This window comes from Eutrema salsugineum, unplaced genomic scaffold (genome assembly GCF_000478725.1).
Source record: "Eutrema salsugineum unplaced genomic scaffold, Eutsalg1_0 scaffold_16, whole genome shotgun sequence".
Classification (NCBI taxonomy): domain Eukaryota; kingdom Viridiplantae; phylum Streptophyta; class Magnoliopsida; order Brassicales; family Brassicaceae; genus Eutrema; species Eutrema salsugineum.
In genome coordinates, this window is record NW_006256858.1 from 5,694,245 (window position 1) to 5,713,586 (window position 19,342).

The following is a 19,342-nucleotide window of genomic DNA, read 5'->3' on the forward strand; positions in this document are numbered from 1 at the left end:
TGAGATTTTTTGGGTTGATTTTCAAAAATTAAACGATAATTTTATTTTTTAATCGGAATCAGGCGGTTTTAGGCGGTTCTAGGCGGTAAAAAATCAGAGAACCGCCTAGAGCCGTCGCCTAGCACCTAGTCGAAGCGGTCACCCATCGCCTAGCGCCTAGGCGGCCAACTAGGCAGCTAGGCGACCGAGTTTTGGAACAGGGATTCCAGCTCATATTTTTTACTTCACTTATTCGATAATCAATTTCTGACCCTAAAAAGTAAAGTTATTGAACAATAAAGAAAAACAAAATATGTAAATCGATCCTAAAAGTAAATATATTATTTACGATATAAAAAAATAAATTTATAAATGATTCTTCATCTAAAAAGGTAATATTACTAAAAAACAAAAAGAAATCTAATAAAAGCAATGTCTTTTCATCATAAATACAAATTTATTTTAGTAAGTAAAAGTTATTTTCTATTATTTTTTAAATTATTATTTCAAATTATATATAATTTTAATTTCTGTTATAAAAATTCCTACGATTCCTGTGTAAAATTTGTTTAATTGTTATGAAAATATTGAATGTCTAACCAATTTTAAATAGAAATTTAAAATACTGGAACATATATGTTTGCTTTTACATAACAAGTTCATATATATAACGGATGCCAAAACAAAAAAGTTCATATAATGATAGTTTTCAAGAGAATTCATAAATGGCAATGTAAGATTGTTAGAAATCGAATTATGTGTTTATTAATCTGTTGTTGATCATAGTGCTGAAACTTGACTTCGGATCTAGTTTCTGGTTTTAGTATAGTTGACGCACTAAAACTGTTTAATTGAATCTCGGATAAAACATAGATGAGAAAAGTTATCCTTAAGCAACTAGAGTTGATGTTACTTTTTTTGGTGAACTTATCAAATTCGCTTATAAGACATGTTTCGGTTTTGAAAGTTAGTATTCATCCATCTACAACATAGAGATTTAATACTCAGAGAAGAGATTGATCTAGTTTAGTATTATTGAATCTGAGAAGGATGCATAATTCATTTTGTGTCTGATGAAATCAAAGTTTGCTTCAGGGATACATGGTTTCAAAGCTGCACAAGATTCAAGGTTCTTCAAAATAAATTACATAACATTGCAAAACAAGAGAAGAGAACCACTTGGTTTTATCATATATATATATCCAATTGGTTCTCTTACATTATTGACCATAAAGATAAATAAACTTAAGAACTGGACATACATATTATTTTAAACTTGACTCCACCATGTGACTGACATTAACACCAGAAGTTATGGAGAAGATAAGTAGACGACTTTCAAATCTCGATTATTTTTCCTGAAACTCTGAGACATCCTCCGCTTTCACCGCCTTGGACACGAATGTAACCGGTTTCTTCGGGTGCTCATTTACGGTCAAGTTAAAAACATCTGGCTTTGAGTAATGTCCGACAACATCGAAGTATAACTTGGCTCTTGCGATATCACCAAGATCTTGATGGGAAAAAGAACGTTATTGATATAATTAGGTAAAAGTATTATCGTTCTCTATACTAATATCTAAGATGAATATCAAAGAAGAGTATAATATATACCAAGATCAGCTGTGACGAGACCCTCTGATTCAAAGTTGGGTCCAGCAAGAACCTTTCCCAATGGTGAAATAATGACACTACCGCCTTGAGAGACAATAGCATCATCTCCTTTGTAGTCGTCAGCGTCGGTAAACAGGTAATCAGGATGATCAGGGAAATCTTTACGCTGACAAAACTGGCAAGCCGACAAGACGAAACATCCACCCTCGAGGGCAATGTGAAGCATCGACGATTGCCATTCCTTTGAACCATCAGCCGTAGGTGCACAATAAATCTCAACTCCTAGCAGCCCAAAATCAAAATTGTTTGAAGTCTTAATTATACTAGATGAATACCCGTGTATACACGCAGGTCTTTTTTGCTATGCATTTTTTTTTAAAATCTCACAACAAATTAATGACTTTATTACTGTGTAAAAATCTATTATTTCTGTTATACATATTTAAAAACAGAGAGATTTTTTTGTTTTTTATCTATTAAATTGTTCTAAAAATCTATATTTTAACCTGAATGTACTAATGTATTTTAGATTATATCATGTTATGCTCACTTCTCTCTACTCCTATGAAAATTTCTTAGCTTTCTCTTAACCACAATGATATAGATTTCTTTGTTGCACATCGTTAAAAGTTATAGTTGCAATATTAAAATATTACTCTAAATCCACTTTGAAAACTCTTTTTGTATTTTGGATTTGTAATTTTCTTAAAAAACCTAATTAGACGATAACATTTGCCAATGAAATCACCAAAACACAATCCTAATCTAATCCTTCTAAACACTACAGACACACACACTCAAATAGATTCTTTAAACGACAACATTTTACTACTTATTCCTTCATCTTTTGTTCTACTTAGTTCCTATATGATTGGTGCCAAACTTTCAATAATCCTTCTTTTTTTGAACATGGTAAAATACATTTACCTCCGTTTAGTAGGTCATAAGCATTTCTATGGAATGTATTAAAATAATTAGTAGATTTTTTATTTTAACCATTAATTAGCTAAACAAACTGTCATACGTATCCACAAACATTTACATAAACTTTATACTATAAAAAAATAAATAAAATTTTGGTAAATTGAATCAAAGAACTCTTAAGCAATACAATAACATTGCTACTTATTGATCAGCTAGTATATCCTACACATAATCACAATTAGACTAATAAAATATAGACCCCCATTGGTGATCTCCATGCAAAGGAAAATTGTATAGTGGCTGCTTAGCCTTCGCATGGATATTTTGATGTCTACTGAAATAAAGAAATCGAAAGCTTTTATAGGTCATCTATGATTCTCTGTTAAGTTAGTAATTGATATTGTATCTAATAGTCACTCTGATTTGCTTTGATTCCTCTTTTCCTTACTTCCTCAAACAGATATACCTTTCTCAATATTCTCCTTTGCGATGGTGATGATCTATTCTTTCTCTGCAACGTCATCCATTCTGATTTCCGGACACTTGTTCTCCTTCCTCTTGTTTATGTGCTCTCTCTGCTTTTTTTTTCTTTATCATTAATCTCCTCCTCTCTATCACTCTCTTACTCACGGCTTGTCCTCTCTTCTCTTGTCTTCCTCTTTTCACGACTCTTTCTCCTCTTTTTTTAATTTCTTTCTTATTTCTCATCTTCTCTCTCTCAGCTTTTTATGACTGCTCCTATATTTTTCTTATTTTTGGTTCAGTAATCTAACTAAGATAACTTGTATATAAGGAGAGATACATTAGTTAATTTAAGGGAGATGAATCACACTTTTTAAGACATTATCTTAATAAATGTATGTTTATCACTAAATTCAATGATTTAAGTGATAAATTGATGCTTATTTACGAAGAGATTTTTGAAAATTATTAAATAATAAAAATTTAATAATTTTTTAGAAGCTGATGTGTCCAAAGAATAGGTGCTTAGGTGTCAAGTTTGTGAGACAAAACTCACTCTTTATATAATAGATTATAAGTTAGAAGTCTTATATAATATATATGGGGAAAATGAGTCAATTCTACTGATGGTTTCAATATATATGAGACAAATGAGTCAATTTCACTCATGGTTAATTAAATATAAATTGGAAATCCATGAATATTAGCATGGTATCAAAGTCTAGATTGTCTTAAATTGATTTGTTGACAATCCTAAAGAGGGATTCAATTCTAGATTGATTAGAAGAATCATATCTATCATCAGGAAAAAATGTTTTAAATCTCGCACTTTGGACCTAATTTTTATATAAGAAAAGAGAAACATGGTTCATGAGAGTTACTTTAGTCATTATCAGTTAGTTTTGATCAGTTAGAACCTCATGAATTTTGACAGTGAAGACAACATTGTTGAATTTGTGATACTTGTGATAACGAGACTAACCTTTTGCGTACAAGGCAGTTCTGTAGAGAGGCATCCTATTTTCCCAGCAAATAGCAGCACCAAGTTTGCCAACAGGAGTGTCGTAAAGAGGGATAGTTGATCCATCCCCATAACCCCAGATGCAACGTTCGAGAGATGTTGGCATGAGTTTACGGTGCTTACCCAAGAACCGGCCTTCGGAACTAAAGAACAGGGCTGTGCAGTAGAGTGTATAACCATCCTTCTCTATAGCCCCCATTACCAAATACACATTGTTTTTCCTAGCCACCTCCGCCAATTTTTCTACTTCAGGGCCTGTAGATTCATCACAAAACCAAACAAATGTACAAGAAAGAGTTATATTCGTTCCCAACTGAAGTAGAACTTGCCTTGTCCATTTATTCACTTTGCCACTTTTGCAAATGAAACGTTAAGATTATGTTTACTCGTTACTCACCATTCACTAATTAATCAGATGCATTTTTTTTTGGTCGAATCACTAATCAGATGCTTGTTCCAACAAATTCCAATCTAAAATGTTTCATAAACAGAACTGAAATATGTTCTTCCTTGAAAGTTGATTTTAATTTTTGTCTAATTAAAATTTATTTGTCAGTGGTATACACTATAAACTAGAGATTATCTATATAAACGACAAAAAAACAATAATTTATGTTATCAAAATTCCGATATTTAGATTCTTGGATACAAAATTGTACACCTCCAGTGACATTTTGTAATCTTTTAAACGCATTTTTAATCCAAAAAACACAAAAAAATACGAAACACAGATTATCAACAAACAATAAAAGTCTTTTATTAAAATATATAAAAAATTTTTTTCCAAAGATGTAATTAAATTTCTCTTACCAGGAACATGAATGGCAGAAGCATGATACTTTCGGAACTCATCACGACCTTCATCGTTATGAACACCAACCGCTAAACCAAACCTAAACCCACGAGGATAGCCACCGATAAAAGCCTCCGGGAACACCACCAGCTTAGATCCGTTGCTTGCCGCCTCCGCAGTTAACTTCGCTGCCTTTTCTGCAAATTCAAGTAAAACCATTTCATAAAAACATAGACGTCGTTTAGGGTTCGACTCAGATTTTTGATCAGTGGTACTGGTGGGTTTGCAGGAAACGATCTTTGTTCGAAATCCAAAAAAAAAAAAGATAGAGGAAAAGTGAATAACCTATAGTTTTGGGAGTATCGTTATAGACAGTGGAGGCTTGGACGATGGAAGCTCGAATGATGGAGGATGAGGAATTGCCGTTAACCAGAGAAACCGGAGAAGTGTTTTTGAGAGTTGACATATCTTCACTACCAGACATATCTCAAACCTCAAAGCCTTCTTTCTTATGTTGGTGACACAGAGAGAGTTAAGAGGCAATACTTATATATTTATATACAGACTTTAATGTTATCTTTTACCAATGGTTGATATGCAAGAAGCGTATACAATATGGAATTCTCCGCCTGATATGAACACAGTTGTCAAAGCTTAGGATTAATTACTATTTCGATAGCAACAATTACTATTTCGGGAAAAAAATAAATCATTACTTTTTCCCCGAAATATTCGTTTAATATTTCGGATACTCTTTCCAAAAAAAAAACAAATACTATTTCGGAATTTTGAAATTCATTCAAAATCAGATTAAAAATACCCAAAAAAAAAGCACTTACTATTGAGAAAAACTTTTAACATTGAGTCACAATTTAAAAATTACGATAGTTTCATTTTACTAAATATTAGATGTACTGAGCTGTTTAGAAAATACTAGTTTTTTCATATTTAGATAGAAATTGTACGGGCTGTTTTTTTGTTTAACTTACTTTTAAATTACGTTTTCGTGTTTTAAGTTATATAGGCCATAAAATATTTTATTATATTGATACTACAAAAACTTAAACTTTTAATTTCTGAAATAAATTGTTGAAAAAAATATACAATAAAAAAATTACATCACTTTTTGTGGTTGTTATATAGGATCCGGTCTTCTATGTAAAGTTTTATGTATTTCCGAAATTATTTGGTTAACAAAAGGGCAACTTAGAAGCAATTAAAGACGACATGACTACAGCACGAGATACGATAAATGTGATCCTACATAGTCTCTGACTATATGGGTTAATCTCATTACTCTCCAACATATAAGTCCTACAGTCCTACTCAATCCTCCGTTACTCATGTCCCAAAACAGTCTCGGAAGTTGCCATGATTCTTTCAGAGATGACACCAAAACCAAAGGCAGGCAGATTTAATTAGAGACTTGGGGTCATTCGATAATGTTGACGATCATAATTAAATAATTTCTATACTTATTATACTATTATTTAAACAATCATTTTAAAAAATGAACATTGTTTTGTCAGATATTACATAAAATTCCATTATAAATAAAAACTAATAATTGAAATAGGAAATGATAGAAATATTATTTGAAATATTTGAAAAGAATATGAATATAAATCAGAAATGTATTTAGTTTCTTTACTTATTAAGATAATAAAATATATTGTATGATTTTAAATAATAATCACTCCATATATCTTCAAAAAAATCTATTTAAAGTTTTTGTAGTATTTTTTATTTGGATTTTTTATAAATAATTTTTACTACATTTGAAAATCATTTCAATTATATTTGAATAAATAAATTAAAATATACTTTCAAGATTCAAAACTGTAGATCTTTGTGGATTGATTTAAAAACATTTTAATCTATTATAAAACAGATTTAGTACACATGTTGGTCAGTTTTGATAATCTATAAATAATTATTAGCAAGACATATTATATAATTTATTAAATAAAAGTAATAACATAATCTCAAATAAAAACAATCACAATCAAAGTTCTATTCAAAAAACATACTTATTTAGATTCTATTCATGATGATAAATATGTATATATTATGTCACATCACTTTTCTATTTAAAAATTAGTCATATGTTAAATCACAAAATAATAAAACAATTTCATTAATGTGACGTTTAACCAATTTGAGTATATTCGTAAATATTAAATGTGTCATATATATATATATAATCATCTACATGCCAACAAATTTTAACCAAAATTGTAAAATTTAATTTTCAAACAACTAAAATATTATTCCGCACAAATAGTGAGGGTAAATTTCTAGTATATTAATGAAGACATATGTTGTGTTCTAGAGGCAAATCTACCTTACACAAAAGGGGGCACATGCACCCACTCATAATTTTGTGACCAATGCAAATTTGTTAAAGCTCAACTTAATGAATACACATTAAAATAGAATTATGCTCTCATTATTTTTATTTGGGAAATTTAGTGGCGTAGCAATACGACAAGAGCTATTTAGGTGTCTGAAAACTAAATTTTCTATGGTGTGGAAAGTACCATAAACTTCCTCAGCTCTTTTCCACTCTAACATCTCTTGAGAATGATAACGTATACGTTTTCACATTTTCATTTTTTCTGACAGCTTTCTCTTTCATCAACTTTAATTCAAATTATTTTCCCACACCTTTATAGTCAAGCTTAGGTCTTTAAAATTCATTCATGAATTTCTAAATACGGATACCACACCCATATTCTCTCTTCTCTTATTTCGGCGACTATCCATCTTGCTTCGCTGTTCTCGTCAAGATTAACCGGAGTTTGACAGGATGAGTCTTTATACCATTACCGCCGTTTAAAGCTCCAAACATGGTGGACAAATCTTATGAAACACCGCCTTTTTCATCCGCAGCAAATATTGAAAGGTACATGTTTAGTCGTTGACACATCTACTTCTACTTTGTTATTGTTTTGTAATTTGAATGTTATCTTACTCGCAGTTACCCGTATACGTTGTCGTTAATTTCCAGGATCTAGAATTTTAATTTTTCTCAGCTAGATTTCTCGTTATTCTTCTTCTTTTTGGACACATAAACGTTTGCCTCATAGTCCATTTCTCGTGATTCATGATTTTGGTATTTTTTACCAGCTCACTTCTATTCTCATCCGTCTTATAAATATCCAGATCTACGCTTTCAGATCTGAGTAGTCGACATCCGTCTTAACAGTTCCGTCATCTTTTTGTTGTTATTGATATCTGGTTCTCTTAATTTTGTAGATCTAGAGTAGTTAACTATTTTTATATGCATACTGAGTAAGTAGTAACTACATTGAATATAATCACTAATAATCGTATACTCTTATCATCTATAACAGATACAATAAATAACTACTATATATTCAGTTAGTCTACATAACTACTATGCACATATTGTTGGACCCAAATTATTACAAAGCCCAAAGGCTTTAAAATTTGGTCATGAATAAAAATAAAGCTCTTCAAGGCAATTTAAAATGTGAGGAACATCATTTTGTCCCACATTGGAGGATTGGAAATTTTTTGAGTCATATAAATATAGATACACACATGACATAGTTCAAAGTGTGTGAAGGAGAACCAATGATCCCTCGCGCGCCGCCGCCGCCGCCGAGCCGAGCCGGGCTCGGGTCTTGGGTATTGGGTATTGGGTATTGGGTATTGAGTCTTGGGTCTTGGGTCTTGGGTAATGTGGGCCTTCGGCCCACAAAAGATGTTCTTTTTGGGCCACGTTTTGGTCAACATTTCTGGCCCAAATTGCTAAAGTTTTCGGTTCAAATTCTTGACAGAATCACGACATTAATCTGTAGTCAAATGTCTATCCCAAAAATCACGCCGAGATTAACGCTCAAATCGCGTCATTAGCACAAAATTAATCACGTCATTAACACGCTGATTAAGTACGACGCTCCTCTCTCCTTTGCTACATATATCAACTTCTCCTCTTCCATTTTTGATCGCTCTCTACAAAAATTTTACAGAGAAAAATCGTTCACACTTTTCTTCAATCTCTCGCGTCTCTTTTCTTCTTTCAAGAGTAAGTGTCCGAGAGTATATCATAGAATATTAGTTCGTCACATTCTATAATCGGGTGCTGCGATTATACGAATATCAGTGGTTGTATCCTGGGATTCATTATCTCATCCAACCGCCACACTGCGGGAGATATTTTGAATTAAGGAAAGAGATAATTTTGCCTCCACTTCTCGTTTTTCCGTAATCCGCTTTTATAAAACGTTTTCCTGTATCTCAAATCGTTTTCTTCATTGCAATATTTGTCTCCTCTAAATTTACTTCCTACACATATAACCAACTACTAATATAACTATTGGTAGTTAACTATGTTATAACAATAATCAGTTTACAATAGCTAACTTTTTGCCATTTTTCCTTTGTAGGAATATATGTTCTCTTCGACAATGTGAACCCACACTGTTCACAAATAATGTGCTTCTTCAGATTCGCGATGCACTCGTTGATGTCTCTGTAAGGGTTGCTTGATATTCTGCAAATGATGCTTGTTCATTTGCTTGTTCATGTAAGGTTTTAAACCAAACATTCAAGGAACCATCTCTCATCAAGGCGCTCACCCTATCTGCCTTCATTAAAAGGTTCAACTTAATGAAGTGCTACCCTGAATTCTTCGAGTCAGCAAAATGGATAACTACCAATAATCGACTTCGAGTAGTAGCTATCTAATCTAAATAGACAATTATTAATACTTACTTAAGTATTAGAATCAACTTTGAGTTGTATGGAGAAATTAGACAACTACTAATAATCGATTTGGAGTACTAGCTATCTAATCGAAATATGTTACAAAGTAGTCAACGTCTCTGTGTCATTTAAACGAACCTTTATTTTAAACATAGTCACCTACTAGTAGTCGTCTACTATAAATATATGAACACAACAAACAAAAGAATTAGAATTAAAAAGGACGTCTACACTGAAGTGATAGATGACTAGTGGGTATATGTCTATTTATTTTCAACTTGGTGCAACTATAGAAAGTATCATCCAAAATTTCTCACACTTTCGGGAGTGAGAGAATGTTTGTCTGAGGGGGATACAACTTTTTTATGAAAATAGTTGTCTACTACATATCCAGATACTCTGAGCTAATGATTTTCTATGAAAATAGTCAACTATGGCTATAAAGCTACCATTGTGACACCTTCCAAGACACCTGCTGCAAAGCTTTGCCGCATTCCTCAAATTTCTCTGTGTCATGCAAACGAATTGGATCAACCACATTTCTACCACAAAGTAGTCAACTATGACTCATTATAAAAAGCTGACAATGTTACAAACACTAAATAGTTGACTACGTTACCTTCATTTCTCCTCGGGATGGGATCTTTATTTTCTTTGGTCGACCATCTCGTCAGCGTATTAATGGAGGAAGTAGTTCTGAGACACCATAACATACATGAGTTGGTACGAGGTGGAATGGTCTTTCATAAAGGGATCTCCAAAATCTAGTTGTGTACACCTCTCCTATAAGCTTCTCGTTTGCAATGTTGTTGTAAGAAGAAGTTACCAATAACTTGATATGTACACCTCTCCCATTTTTCTGTTGTAAACTTCATACTCATCGTGGCCAACAACAACTACCTAAATTTTAAACATAGTCATCTGTTTGTAGTCGTTTACTATAAATATATGAACACAACAAACAAAAGAATTAGAATTGAAAAGAATGTCTATACTGAAGTGATATGTGACTACTTGGTATATGTCTATTTACTTTCAACTTGGTGCAACCATAGAAAATATCATCCATAATGTCTCATAATTTTAGAATGAGAAGATGTTCATCTGAGGCGGATGCAACTTCTTTATGAAAATAGTTGTCTACTACATAACTACATATTCTGAACAAATATTTTTTTTTATAAAAATAGTCAATTATTCCATAGAGCTATCTTAGATTTTAAATGATATGAGCAAAAAGACACTGTGTATATTTTCTTGAGAAAATACGAACCACAACGCTAAAAATAAGAAACTTGAATGTTTGGTTCATGGGTGTTGTGTTAGTGACTATTTATCTGATCCACTAGGGTCTCCTTGAAATTAACATATTCGTACACGTAGTACTAGACGACAACAACGTTTGAAGTTTGCTAAAGTAACAATAAAGTTTATGCTACTATTGTTCCAAAAAGCAGGTAACGTCTGTGTCTTGATAAGTTGGTGTGGTCCAAACCTCAATAAGAAAAAGTAATATCTAAATTTAGAGAGCAAGGAGTGTAATATCATTTCCACATACTTTTTCTTGTTGATTTATGTTATTTACTTAATTGACTGCTTTCCTATATTAGTTATTAAATTCGTTTTCGCAGAAGTAATATTGATGCAAATTACCCTTTTTTTCTGCCCTCAACATCGAAGTAATATCAAAACAATACTAATTATTTATTGGATATTTGATTACAAGCACACTATTAGTCAAGCTCAGACAACCAATGTTTTTAAATCCAATCCGAACAGCAAACCACAGTAATGTCTGAATCATCGGGTCAGTAGGTCAATCCGAATTATCTTGGTTCGACCGCGGATCAATATACTAAAAGTTTTTAATGTATTTATAGAAATTGTATATGTAATTTTATAAAAATAGTCATACCAATAACAAAATGTGAAGTCCAATGAAGTTCTAATTCCAAATAAAACCAAAAACAAAACACAACAATTAAATTTCTAATTACTGATAAAATGAATAAATAATAAAATACTAAACTATAAATCTCTTTGACTAAAAATAATGTTCACTCTTTCAATTTTAACCATCGTATCTCACGCCGTCCCTTCCACTTTGTTTTCTTCCTCATTTTAACCCAAAACTTAAACCCAGAATCTTGTTTTTTTCATCTATTTTTGCACAACTGTTAAAATCAAGTGACAAAATTAATTGGCCTATAAAATCAGGTGGTTCGAAAACAAATCCAAGACCCAGCGGGTCCGTTAATAAAGGTGGGTCGCCGGTTTTTATGGGTCTTTTCCGGATTTTTCCGGTTTATTAATACTATAGTTTTAGAACTATATCCGGATTGGATTGCTGAGTGGGTCGCGGGTTAACCGATCCGACCGACCGGTCCGGTCCAGATCTGAAAACATTAATTAATAATAAGATACAATTAATATATAAAACTTAATATCACAAATTCATATTTAGTTTTTTTTGCCCCCCCCCCTAAGTTCTTTCTAGAGATCTTTGTAAAAATGACGTCACGTGAAGTATCAGAAAAATTGCAGATGCCTTAAGGCAGGAGTCTTCTTGCCATAGAAATCGGAGACGGACCCAATATAACTCAACTTCTTTTGGGCTGATTAAATTTGGCCAGAAAATTTTTGAAAGATTACCATGAAAGTAGGGAACTAGACAATTTTAGTAGTCCCACCAAAATAAATGTGTATTCATTAAAGAAACGTGTGATCAACCTTGTTCCACGATTTTTTTTTTATTGATGGTATTTTATTCGCTGATGTTGACATACCTCTCAAAATTTAGTTATAGACATATTCAGTAATTCACACACCATTATATACAAACAAATGAAAAATATCAATTATTGGTTTTTGTTTGATTTGGTGGTGTAAACCAATCGACAACTTTCTGGATATATGTTATGTAAAGTCAAAACAATCGATTTTTGTTTTCTTTTTATTTCCAAACTGACGTATACCAGATAATACCAAAATTTACGAATATATATAATTCTAAATCGAATAAACAATTTCATTACGATTCCAATAATCTCTTAAATGGCAAGAATTGATTTTAGCTTCTATTATTGCTACTAGGACAGACTCCGCGCGTATGCGCAAACCTTATTTTAATTTATATTTTAAATAATATATTTTTAAAATTTGTATTGAATTTTATGTTTACTATCAATATTTTTGTATTTAAAATATTTATATTTTATTTTATTTTTTTTTGATGATATATTATTTGTAACCTCTTCTACACCACTTATGTCAAATAGTCTAATTTTTCTCTTAAAATAATAAGAGACTAAAAATCTAGTTTTTTTAATTTTTGCATGAAAACGTAATAGTTCACTTAAAAATATACGTTGAATATCATAGAGAAATATTTAATTTTTCTTCGATCTTCATATTCTTATTATTCTTGTAAATCTTACTAATATAATACTTATTAACTTTCTTAATTTACCATTTTGAAATTTTTTGGTTATATATATTTTATTGATTCCATTTTTTTGATTTTTAAAAAATTGTATGACATTTTCATGTGGACACCTTATTATTATTATTTTTTTAATAATTTTTATCTTTTTAATTGTTTATTAAATATTCTTTGTGTTTTATCATTTTATTAGTTGGAGTTTTATATAAAATTATTTGAAACTTTTTAACTTATTCTGTTTCATAATTTGTTTTCACTTACAATAAAATTTAATTATATTTTTAGTTTGAAATTAAAATTTACACTTGAAAAAAAAAGATAGAATGCATTTAAAATTTTTTGTATTATATAATATTTATAAATTTTAATATATTTAAATTAAATTTAAATATCATTCTAATATAAATACATATAAGTATTTATTTTTGTTCTTTAATGTATTTACTTTAAATTTAATTAGTTTTTTATTATTAATATTATAAATGGACATGTGTCACTCTCTCCAATGCTGATGTGTCATTCAGCTGAGAGAGTTGAGCAAGTTTTATATATAAGATATGCTTATTATCCATCACCCGCAAAAGCATATACTTGGAAATAGTGTCTTAAGCTACATTGTATAAGATGGGTGTCATTCGGCCCCAATAATTTTTAAAAATTTGTGTAATTTATTAAAGTTTAATATCAGTATTCCCACTTCTCAAATCATATCTATTACCTATTTGCCCCTAATAAAAAAAATTTTTACCTCCACCACTCAATGTCTACCTGTTTCTCTTTTTTCGAGAGATTTTAGTAAAATCGATGTTACGTGAAATATAGAAAAAATTTGCAGATGCATCAAAGCAGGACAGTCTTGTTGCCAACGCAACTGATAGAAACATACCCAATGTAACTCAACCTCTTTAAGGCTTACTTGGCCAGAAATCTTCGAAAGATCAACATAATGGTAAGGAATTAGACAATTTTTAGTAGTCCCACCAAAATAAATGTTTCTTATAAAAAAAAAAAATTGTGATCAACTTTGCTCCATGATTTGGTTTCCATCAATGGTTATTTATTCTCTGACGTTGATATGCCCGAATTTCTAATTACAGACAGATTCAGTAATTCACACATCATTATATACAACTTAATAAAAAAAATCAGTTATTGGTTTTTGTTCGATTTGGTGGTCTGACCGATAGACAACTTTCAGGATTTTTGTTCAGTACTGCTGAACTAATCTATTTGTTTTTTTCATTGTTCCAAACTAACTTTTAGCAGAATATACCAAAATTTATAGATCTATTATATAATGATAGAGTTTTCTCTCCATTTAGGGTGTCCACATCAGTATAAGAAAAAATTAAAATTAATGATTCAATTAATTCATATATTTTAAAATAGTATTATTTTCATTTAAAAATATAAAAATACTAATACTAAAGTTAATGACTTCATTAATTCATATATTGTTTATAATCATTATTTTTTATCAAGAAGAAACGGAGTAAAATCTGGAAAAGATAATAAAAAGAAGTAGTTGAAGAAAAAGACAATGATGAAAATGAAACTCAAGACGATGAAAAAATAAGAAAAAATCAAAATATAAAAAAATGATGCAGATGAATAGGAAATAAAAGATGAAGAATACATACACGAGATTAGTAAAAATAAGAGACAAACAAAATCAGAAAAAGATGAAAAAAAACCAAAAAGAAAAAATAGAAGTCGAAGAAGATGAAGATGAAGATGAAGAAAAAAAAAAATAAAGAAAAAGAGAAATAAGAACACAAAAATGATGAAGAAGTATTTCAGAAAATACGAAGACAAAAATGTTGAAGATGAGAAAGGAGACCGAAAATAAAATAATATACTATGTTAATATGATGATGAAAAAAAGTCTAATAAAATCAAGAAAAATAAGAAAAAGAATATGATGAATTAGCTGTTTAAAAATGAAATGTGATGAAAATCTAAACCCATAAAATTTAACATTAAAATATACTTAAAATATGTATTTAATACATATATATGTATATTCATAATTAATATATTTAGTATAAATTAAATAAAATAAAAGAAATTTAAGTATAAAGATGAAGAAGAACAAAAAAGTAAAATAACAAACTATAAAAATATGAAGATGGAGAGGGATAAATTTGTTGTTATATAGAAATATTATTAAAAATAATTAATAGAACACATGCATTGTTAACACAATGCAGACTATAAAAATTATTTATTAAACTAAGAAAAGAAATTTATCAAACAAACTATATTTAAGAAATAACATATAAAAACATGAACATCTCTATATTATTATTTGAGTAGACATTTTTCAAAATGAACCTTAATTTGTAAGATATTACAGAATATTTTACATAAACTACTTTTTATTTACATGATATTGCATAATTAAACCTTATGTATAAATATTGGGTCTTAGAAAATTTCGTGGCCCAACAAATCTTAACTCACTAAATGTATTCTTTTATATATCATAAAAAAAGGGGCAATTATATTTATAGGACAAAAAATCTGGATTATTATCCCTTTAAGACTTTTTCAAATTTGGCCATTTTTGGACATAAATACCTTTTTATAAGATTTCGAAAATTATATAAAAAATATTTTTACAGTCTAAAAAATTTTGGAAAAATCAAAAAAGAAATTACGAATACTTTCTAAAATATAATATATTTTTAAAAAAATTTTAAACATTTGTGTTACAAATATTTTCCGAATATAGTAGAAAGTGCATTCTACAAATCTATAAATTATAGAATAGGCTTTCTACTATTTCATTAGTTTTCTACTAAAAATATAGAATTAGTTTTCTACATTTCTTCTATGTTCTACAAAGCTGTGAAACCGTATTCTATAAATTTAACATTGTTCTACAGTTTAGTAGAATTATATTTCTATAGTTCACTCTTTGTTCTACATCTTAGTAGAATTGGGTTTCTACGGAAACGCTTTGTTCTACAAATTTAGTAGAATCTCATTTCTACGGAAACCCTTTATTCTACAATTATAGAATACCTATTCTACAATTCAGTTAAATGAATTTCCGAAAATCTAGGAGCAGATCTAGGAGAATATATTTCTTTCCTTTTCATAATATTTAATTTCCTAATTAATTTTTGAAATATTTTTTTTCAATTTAGAGAATTCTGTCGCCATTTTTTTTCTTCTCCTCCTCAATCTAGCGTTTTTTTTCCTCCTTCAACCTACAAACTTTCACGTTTTCTTCATAACTTTTACGTTTTCTCCTTTTTTTTTCGTACCACCTGCTTTAAAATATGTTACAAACCTACGTAACATGTGGATTATGGACTTCTGGTTTGAAGAGAGAGTGGGATTTTAATGTTGATGAAGAGAAAGGAGGAAGATTGATAACTTTGGAATCGAGTACAAGTTTTGAGGAATTAAAAATGATGGTGAAAGAGGACTATGGTATCGTCGATCAGCATGTTCAAATCAGTTATCTACCTAGTGATTTGACTGATAAATCAGGGTTTCCCCCAGTCATTATCACAAATGATCGTCAAGTTAAACATTTTGTTGGATATGCAAAAAAAAACCCTTCAGTTCGGCTCTATGTGACACTGACAGGTCCATCTGCAATTTGAAGCGAACTTGTCAACATTGATTTGAATAAAGAGCCCTCTGACTCTAGCAGCGATGAGAAACAGCAGGAAAAACCTGAACCTTTAGTCTTACAGCTGCAAAATGATGGCTGCACAACAGGTGCTCGTAAGCTAGAAGGCCTTGGCAAGGATGCTGAAGATATTTTTTTTGGTGAGGAGGAAGAAAAAATCCAATCTCGGTGTTGGTTAGTAGACGCTGTCAAGAAGGGGCAACTTTTCAAAAGCAAAAACTATTTGAAAGCGACTTTTGAAATATGTGCAATGCAGCACAACTTTGATTATGATGTGACGAAATCTACAAAAAAAAATCTGGTCAATACGCTGCAAAGATAGGGTGTGCTCCTGGAGCGTTCGTGCAGAATGTTTAGAAGGCTCAACCTATTTCAAAATAAACAAGTATGTTGCTGAACATACATGTGCTCCATCGAAAAAAACAAAAATCGGTAGAACAGCTTCAGCGAAAACAATTGGACTACAGATTATGCATAGGTTTGAAGATGTTAAAGAAGGGCCAATACCTCGAGAAATCATGGAATTTATGCGAAGTGAGTATGGATGCGAGATCTCCTACCAACATGCTTGGGATGCGCGTGAATATGCAGTTAGTGTTGCTAGAGGAATTCCAGAAAAAGGTTACGGCAAAATTCCCAAATATTTGCACATGTTGAAACAAGCTAATCCGGGTACGCATACTCATTTCGAAACTGATTCCGATAATAGATTCAAATATCTATTTATTGCTTTCGGCCAGTCGATTAGAGGTTTCTATAGAGCTATGCGTAAGGTTATTGTTGTTGATGGCATGTTTTTGAAAAGCAATTACAAAGGTGTTCTGCTCTCGCTACAGCGTTAGATGGTGACTCCAGCTTGTATCCAATAGCATTTGGGGTTGTTGATTCTGAGAATGATCGGTCTTGGGAGTGGTTTTTCAGGCAGCTATTGGTCGTTATAGCTGATGGGCAAGGTGTAGCTTTTTGTGTCAGATAGAAATGTGTCCTGTTACTAAAGCACTTGCTAGAGTTTATCCGCACTCTTCACATGGAATTTGCATACATCATTTGTTGAGTAATGTGGCATCTCATTTCAAGACAAAGGGTTTGGTTGGTTTAATTGCAAAAGCGTCAAAAGAATATAGGGTATCTGAATTTGAGAGGCGATTCAATGATATTCGCAACATAAGTCCGCTCGTTGCGAAATACTTGATGGAGGCTGGTGTGGAAAAGTGGGCGCGATGCAAGTTTTCTGGATTCAGATATGACATTCGAACCACTAACCCAGCTGAGTCGATGAATTCTGTTCTGTTAGCACCCAGAGAGTTTCCTGTCATTCCTTTGTTGGACAGCATCAGAGAAATGTTAACCAAATGGTTTTATGATCGAAGAAGAGTAAGCTCAAAGCATAATGCCCCATTAACTATTCAGATCGAAAAAAAAATTGACAGGAGGATTGAGAAGGGTAAATCACTCCGTGTTCATCCAGTTAGCTTGAATCGATTTTTGGTTAGAGGAGACAAATTCGATTGTGTAGTTGACTTGGAGCTAAGGACGTGTACTTGTGGGAAGTACACACTGTTAAAAATCCCTTGCAGACATGCCATCAAAGCTGGTTTTTCGGTGAACAAGGAACCACACACACTTACTGATGCAAGGTTTAATATAGCAATCTTAATCTTCTTTTACAATATTCGAATTTTTTTTTCTTACATTGAAAATACATTGCATTCTAGGTATACCACTGCCGTATGGAGAATAGCTTACGAAGAAAGCATTAATCCAATAGCCGTTCCAGAGGATGCATGGGTCGTCCCATTGGACATTGAAAATTCCAAAGTTCTTGCACCAGAAACACGGAGAGCAGCTGGTAGACGACGCAAGCGAAGATATGAGACGGTGGAAGACGTAATACGTAATTCACAGGGATCACAGCAGACTAAAAAACATAAGTGTAGTCGTTGTGGTTTGGAAGGACACAAGAGAGGGACATGTGACATGCCTATCTAGGCATCTTGTAGATGGTTCCTCTGATCTTGTTGCATCGATGGGTGGAGCACTTGGAGCCGGTGCTCCTATCTTACTTGTCAACGCAGCAACAGAAGTCTCTAAACCCTCAATTTTCCCTTGAAGATTATCGATCTTCTCTTCCAAAGGTTTAAGTGCACTCTGAAACAAATCTCGAATAAGGGATTGTAAACCATCATCGATATGTCTTTCCTTTGCTACAGCTCGTTCCTACAACATCTGTTTTTTACGTGCTTCCGAACCAGGATCACGCACTCTTTTTTCCCGCGGCTTGGAACAGATTCGTCACCTGTATTTGGAAGAAAAAGAATCTAGAAAAAAATAACAAATCAACCTCAAAGGCACTAGATAGAGTTTTAAACAAAGATGTAACCTGGTACGCAAGTCGGTGTCTCAGCTTCGCATGCGTTATCGCCATTGGTGGCCAATGTTTCCGCACGAGCTGTACAAGATGTGCTACCAGCTCCATCAATTTCCCAAACATGTGTACTCCAATCTGTTCCATGGCTGATCATGTTCTTCAAGCAATCTACTCTCCCATCTGTCATCTCATCATCTCTAACATATTCAGCGGAATCAACAACGTCGAAATCCCCAGTACAAGAGATAAACGGGTAGATGTCATCCTGTTATAAATTGTTAAAAAAATAAAGTTAGACCACTATGGAGATGGTGTAAATATAAGTAAATCAACCAAACAAATGAATTTAATAAATACAA

At 31.6% G+C, this 19,342-nt stretch overlaps 2 protein-coding genes across 2 annotated transcripts; one reads left to right on the plus strand and one right to left on the minus strand.

The window, feature by feature from the left end:
• Positions 1-996: 996 nt before the first annotated feature.
• Positions 997-5,403, minus strand: LOC18021405 (nitrilase 2). The gene is made up of 5 exons (XM_006404410.2): positions 5,139-5,403; positions 4,811-4,990; positions 3,962-4,255; positions 1,594-1,875; positions 997-1,492 (listed from the first exon to the last, which is right to left on the minus strand). Exons 1-5 carry the CDS (start codon positions 5,275-5,277, stop codon positions 1,329-1,331), a joined length of 1,059 nt encoding a protein of 352 aa, XP_006404473.1. The 5' UTR covers positions 5,278-5,403; the 3' UTR covers positions 997-1,328.
• An 11,682-nt stretch (positions 5,404-17,085) lies between these two features.
• On the plus strand, positions 17,086-18,725 carry LOC112087744. Its single transcript, XM_024157615.1, has 6 exons — positions 17,086-17,404; positions 17,452-17,582; positions 17,693-17,970; positions 18,046-18,252; positions 18,331-18,502; positions 18,570-18,725. Exons 1-6 carry the CDS (start codon positions 17,086-17,088, stop codon positions 18,723-18,725), a joined length of 1,263 nt encoding a protein of 420 aa, XP_024013383.1.
• The last annotated feature ends 617 nt before the right edge of the window (positions 18,726-19,342 follow it).

Bases quoted from the DNA above. Each gene is read 5' to 3' on its own strand.
- LOC112087744 (XM_024157615.1), top strand. From the start codon at position 17,086: ATGCATAGGTTTGAAGATGTTAAAGAAGGGCCAATACCTCGAGAAATC. The intron at 17,405-17,451 runs GCATGTTTTTGA...CTCTCGCTACAG, and splicing joins TAAGGTTATTGTTGTTGATG to CGTTAGATGGTGACTCCAGC. The intron at 18,253-18,330 runs GTTTAATATAGC...ATTGCATTCTAG, and splicing joins CACACACTTACTGATGCAAG to GTATACCACTGCCGTATGGA.
- LOC18021405 (XM_006404410.2), bottom strand. From the start codon at position 5,277: ATGTCTGGTAGTGAAGATATGTCAACTCTCAAAAACACTTCTCCGGTT. The intron at 4,991-5,138 runs GTTATTCACTTT...TTGAATTTGCAG, and splicing joins CGATACTCCCAAAACTATAG to AAAAGGCAGCGAAGTTAACT. The intron at 1,876-3,961 runs GTTAGTCTCGTT...TTGGGCTGCTAG, and splicing joins AACTGCCTTGTACGCAAAAG to GAGTTGAGATTTATTGTGCA.